Source organism: Grammomys surdaster, unplaced genomic scaffold, assembly GCF_004785775.1.
Source record: "Grammomys surdaster isolate TR1022 unplaced genomic scaffold, NIH_TR_1.0 126185, whole genome shotgun sequence".
Lineage (NCBI taxonomy): Eukaryota > Metazoa > Chordata > Mammalia > Rodentia > Muridae > Grammomys > Grammomys surdaster.
In genome coordinates, this window is record NW_021620991.1 from 6,525,670 (window position 1) to 6,531,669 (window position 6,000).

Genomic DNA, 6,000 nt, shown 5'->3' on the forward strand with positions numbered 1-6,000 from the left:
GTTAGGAGCACTGACTGCTCCTTCAGAGGTCCTGAGTTCAATTCCCAGCACCCACATGGCAGCTCACAACCATCTGTAATGGGATCTGATATCTTCTAGCATGTCCGAAAACAGCTACAATGTACTCATATACATAAAATAAATGAAATTTTTTTTAAAAAAAAGAAACAAGAACTTGCTAGGCATAGTTATGTACACCTTTAACCCCAGCACTCAGGAAGCAGAGGCAGGTAGATCTCTGTGAGGTCGAGGCCATCCTGGTCTATAGAATGAGTTCCAGGTCAGCCAGGGCTACGTAGTGCGAATTTGTCTTGAAAAACTGCAAAAAAATAAATAAATAAAATAAAAGGAAGGAAGGAAGGGAGGGAGGGAAGAAGGAAGGAAGGAAGGGAGGGAGGAAGGAAGGAAGGAAGGAAGGGGAGGTCCTAAGTGGAAGCTTGATTTCTCTAACATTACTTAACTTCTCTGGCAGGACTCAGGACACCCCCCCCCAAGACTTCCCTCCTGCCTTTCTCCTCCTCCTCCTCCTCCTCCTTCTCCTCTTCCTCCTCTTCTTCCTCTTCCTCCTCTTCTTCCCCCTCTTTCTTTCAGACAGCCTCACTATGAGGACAACACTGGCCTTGAATTCAGAGATCCACTTGCCTCTGCCGACCAAGCGTGGGATTCCACTCCTGGCTTTGCCTCTTAATTCTTTAATTGGTGGAAAAAATGAACTCCTTTCTGCAGCCCCCCCAGGTGACCTCACTGGTGTCTTTGTACACAGACACTATCTTTGTAGCTGCCCGTGCCCCTGATGTTATGGCGTCTGTGTGGCATCTGGGTGGGCTGGGTGGCATCCCTACCCAATCCTCCCTTCAGTGATCTCAGCTGGACCCTGAAGTAGATGACGCTGGGGATCTGACAGGATGGAAAGAGCAGATTCTCTCAGCCACGGTTGGGTGTTGAGTGTTTCAGCGGTGGCGGTGACGTTAACGACACAGGGGAGACTCCGGAGTTCATGATCTGTCTGCCTTGGGACTAGCACAAAAACTGAGAGCTATTCTCCAAGCATGGAAAACTGGAAGCAGCAAAGGAGTCCTTTGCTTATGGAACTGAGGTATGGGTGAATGAGGATCTGAGAGAGTGAGGTTGGGCAGGAGGAAAACAACTGGAGGAAGGGAGGGAAGGACAGGAGAGAAGCAGGGATGGGGAGGGAGATCCACATTGGGTTCATTGCTTCCACCTCACAGACTGGGGATCAAAGCTGGGGGCCCTGAACACTGCAGGCAAGAACTCTAGCGTTGACTCACACCCTGGCTCTGTCCTTTTGCCTTTTTTGTTTGTTTGTTTGTTTTTTGTTTTTGTTTTTCGAGACAGGGTTTCTCTGTGTAGCCCAGGCTGGCCTGGAACTCACTCTGTAGACCAGGCTGGCCTCAGACTCAGAGATCTGTCTGTCTCTGCCTCCTGAGTGCTGGGATTAAAGGTGTGAGCCACCAGTTGGCTTCTATATTTTACTTTTTAAAGATTGATTTGGTTGAGGTCCATGAGTTGCCCCACAAAGCACACAAACACTGATCTCAGTCAGGCAGGGATGGTTTATTGAGCGCTCACCCTCGTGCTAATGGTTTCACCCTGGGCATCTTTCTCTGTCGGCTTATAAAATTCACAGACCAGTGTGAACCACCACGTGGGTGCCATGAACCAAATCCAGGTCCTCTGCAGGAACAGCAGATGGTATGACTGCTGTGCCTCCTGAGAATCAGTTAACCTTCATGGCAGACTTACTCCCTCATCCCTGGTAACATGAACCATTCGCTCTGAAGGGATAGTATCTGAGCAGTGATCTCAGTCTGATTTGATGAAAGAACCATAAAAATCCATGACTCTCTGCAGGACATCTGAGGTTGTGTGCGTGAACAGTTCACCATAGAAAGCACTGTCTTTAGTAACTTACATTAACTAGCTATTGTGTGTATGGTTTGTGTGAGTGTGAGCACACAGTGGAGGTCAGAAACAACTTTCTGGAGTCAGTTCTCCTCTGTGGGTTGTGGGGATCAAACTCAAGCCCCCAGGCTTGCAGGGCAAGATGCTTTGACCCACAAAGCCATCTTGCCAGCCCCAATGTTTTATCATTTGTTAATTGGGAGCTATACACTCTTGTTTTTTGTTTTTGGGGTTTTTTTGGGGGGGATATTTTATTTTGTTTTATTTTATTCATTTTGTTTTATTTTATTTTGAGGCAGGGTCTCACTATGTAGCCCTGGCTGGTGTTGAACTCACAGAGGTCCACCTGCCCTATGACTCTGAGTGCTGGGATTAAAAGGATGCGATGCCTTGGGTCACGCCAACGCTAGCAAGACTCTCCCGCGAGCCGTCGCCAGGGGGCGCGCGCGGGACAGGAAGGAGGCGCTTCGCGCTTTGACCCTCGACGCCGCCCGTCGCGGAGGTAGAGCGGGAAAGTCGGACCCGACAGCGGCGCGCCTGCCGGGGCTGTCCGCAGTGATGGAGGAGGGAGAGGCTGAGGAGCAGCAGGAGTTCTCTAACCGGCAGGTACAAAACAAACGGGGTCCCAGCAAGGATAGGACGGCGACTTCCCGGGAGAGGGAAAGGCCCCGCGTCGCTAGACGGCCTCCGCGTGCACGCATGCGTCACTCGGCTGCAGGGAGGGGCGGGGTTCGCCGAGCCGGCTTCCGGCTCGTTCGGGTTCCCAGCGCCGCGAGGGTCGCCTGTGGGCGCTATAGGGGGAAGAAGATGAGGCTTGGAGAGCGTTTGCCCAGCATGCGGGAATCCGTGGGTTCGAGTCCCAGCACCGCACAGACCGGGCTCGGTGGTGAACGACTGTGACCCCAGCACGGGACGGGGGTGTGTGGAAGCGAGGGGGTTGGGTGGAGGTAGAGGCACGTTTAGGGTCATCTTCAGCGACATAGAGTTCGAGACCAACCAGGATTACAGGAGGCCCTGTCTCAAAGGAGGGCCTGGTGATGGTGGTGGCGGCGCACGTCCTTAATCCCAGACTGGGGCAGGCGCATCTCTGAATTTGAGGTCAACCTGGTCTACAAGCGAGTTCCAGGACAGCTAAGGCTACACTGAGAAACTCTGTCTCGAAAAAAACAAAACAAACAGAAACAAAAGAGGCTGAGGATAGCGTGTGGGGGCCAGAGAGATGCAGGAGAGACACACAGACTGATTCAGAGGCCGAGGCAGGAGGATTATGAGTTTCAGTTAAGTTCCTAGAGAGACCCTGTCTCAGAAGCAAGTGAGGGCAGTGCGTGCGGGCTCAGGCCTTTAATCTCAGGAGTCCAAGCAAACAGATGTCTGTGAGCTTGAGGCTAGCCTGGTCTACATAGTGAGGCCTGTAGATACAGAGCCAGAGGATCTGAGGAGTTTCCTAGGACCTGGGAAATGCTGTTGTCTGTTCTATGCTGCAGAGCCCGGATTCAACCGCTGGAACCCGCCGTCTGGCGTGGGTTGTGATTTTGGGGCCTTTAGTCAGTTTGCCGTGGCTCGAATACAGTTTTCCCCTTTGCAAAGTTGGAATAGTTATGACTACTGCTCAGGGTGGTGCCAGAGCCAATGTTCAGTTTGATGAGTCAGACCGGCAGTCTCGGCTGAGCTAAGGGTTGGGGGTTGCTTCCTTAGGTATCTGCGTTCCAGCAGCTGACTGCCCTGCACTCTTATTTTAAGAAATCCCGACATTTAGAACCATTGCGGAGCCGAGCCATGGACACCCAAGTGGCCATCCTCTGTTCTCACTTGGCAGCTTGCTTTTATTTCAGTGGTTTTCAACCTGTGGGTTGCGACCCCAATTAGATATGTCTATCTGATAATTATGATTCAGAACGGTAGCAGCGTAGTTATGAAGCAGCAATGAAATAAATTTGCGGTTTATGTATTAAAATTTAGTAAAAATGAAAACAACCTTAGTACACGAGGAACTGAGTTAAAGGGCGGCGGCAGCCTTGGGACGGTAGAGAACCCCTCTCATCAGCTCTCTGGAGCAAGCGCAGTTCTCAGGCTCTTATTTCAGTATTAGAGCCCTGACCGTCCTTAGGGAGTGGCTGAGCCGGTTCAGCCTGCTGGAGGCTCGAGGGTCACATGAAGCCTGGCATGGCTGCACAGGCCTCTGATCCCAGATCTCTGGGTGGCAGAGGCAGAGGCAGGCAGATCTCTGCGTTCCGGGCCAGCCTGGTCTGCAGAGTGAGTTCCAGGCTAACCACTGTTACAGGGAGATCCTGTCTAAAAAATAAAATAGCACTCAGATGAGAACACAAGCCGAGTTCAGCGTGGGACCTTTCAGCTTGTGTCTCCTGCAGATGAGGAAGTCTCTGCTCTTTTACATCCTTCTGATAGTTTGTTACATTACACAGGTTTCTCTAGTTGTTGAGTTTTTTTGTTTTGTTTTTCTGAGATAGAGATTCTCTATATAGTCCTGGCTATGTTGGAACTCATTCTGTAGACCAGGCTGGCCTTGAACTCACAGAGATCGGCTTGCCTCTGCCTTCTGAGTACTGGGATTAAAGGCGTGTGCCACTACCAACCAGCATTTTATTGTTGTTTTTAATATTCAGTTCTTTTTTAAGATTTATTTATTTTATGTATGTGAGCACACTGTAGCTGTTTTCAGACACACCAGAACAGAGTGTCAGATCCCATTACAGATGGTTGTGAGCCACCCCGTGGTTGCTGAGAATTGAACACAGGACCTGTGGAAGAGCAGTCAGAGCGCCTAACAGCTGAGCCATCTCTCCAACCCCCTTTTTTGTTATTTTTGACACTGACAGTTTTGAAGATTCCATTAAGAGCAAAAGTGTAGGCCGGGCAGTGGTGGTGCACGCCTTTAATCCTAGCACTTGGGAGGCAGAGGCGGGAGGATCTCTGAGTTCGAGGCCAGCCTGGTTTATAGAGCAAGTTCCAGGACAGCCAGGGCTACACAGAGAAACCCTGTCTCGAAAAACCAAAAAAAAAAAAAAAAAAAAGAGCAAAGGTGCAATGGAAAGCATAGACATTATTATTATATTCATTTTGGAGGGGCTGCTGTCAGGTCAACTTTCAAGTGTCAGTTGTCAGGCTGCCAGCAATGACCCATCACACACACACAATTTTTTTTTGACAGAGTCTTACTAGGTAGCCCTGGCTAGCCTGGAAATCACAGAGATTTCCACTGATGTACATAGCTGGAGCCTTTTTGTTTCTGAATTCTCAGCTCTTAGAGCAGAGCTTGGCTCTTAGTAGACAGCAGATTCTTACTGATTAAACGAGGTTGGAAAGATAACTTTAAGGTTTGCATCTGGGCTCTGGTCTACCTCCCGAGGACCCCAGTGCCCACTCAGCCAGCGTTCTTGGGATCCAGGCAGTACGTTTAGGGTCTGGTGATTTAGCCCCCAGGTCTGCAGCCTGGAAGACAGAAGGCAGCTCAGCCGGCAGGGGCAGACAAAACTTCCTGGAGTCAGATGTGGTCAGAAAGATCCGTGTCCTGTTCCCAACTCTACCTGAAAGAGTACCTCAAGGGTCTTCTCCCTCTGAGGTTGACGGTTTTGTCTTCTCTGCCAAAGGCCTGGTTTACCTTGCCTGATGTCTGAGTAGATGAGGCTCCCCTGCTTGGCCTCACCCAAACGGCTCTGCAGTTGGTCCTCATCTGGCCTAACTAGTGTGTACCTGCTGGTGTCTTGAATTCAGGTGTCACCATGCCTGCTTCAGCTCTGTCTTCAGACATCATAGAGTGCTAACCTCCAGACAGAGCAGCTGTGACTGTGTGGGAGACCCTCACAGTCCAGGAGAGTGGGAGGGCCACTAGACCCTCACCTGGTCTCCGTCACCCATCTGCACTTCCCACCCAGCCGCATGTACTCACGTGTTACCCTCCATGCTGGCTGAGGCTCTGCAGTCCTGTGGCTGCTCTGTAAATCCACCCAATAACGTCATTGGTTCCGCAGGTTGGACTTGGGTAGAGTGCTCCTTTATTTGGCTGGTGCCCTGTAACGGCCGTTTCTTTTGTAACGGCCGTCAGGTTCTGCTACTTTG

General features: G+C 50.6%; 1 protein-coding gene across 1 annotated transcript in view; it reads left to right on the forward strand.

The window, feature by feature from the left end:
- Window positions 1-2,410: 2,410 nt before the first annotated feature.
- LOC114612914 (centromere protein S-like) overlaps window positions 2,411-6,000 on the forward strand; it is an 11,006-nt gene continuing 7,416 nt past the window's right edge. Inside the window, exon 1 of the mRNA XM_028758004.1 lies at window positions 2,411-2,529. Within this exon, the coding sequence (XP_028613837.1) occupies window positions 2,482-2,529 (48 nt within the window). The 5' untranslated portion in view covers window positions 2,411-2,481. The remainder of the gene's footprint in view (window positions 2,530-6,000) is intronic.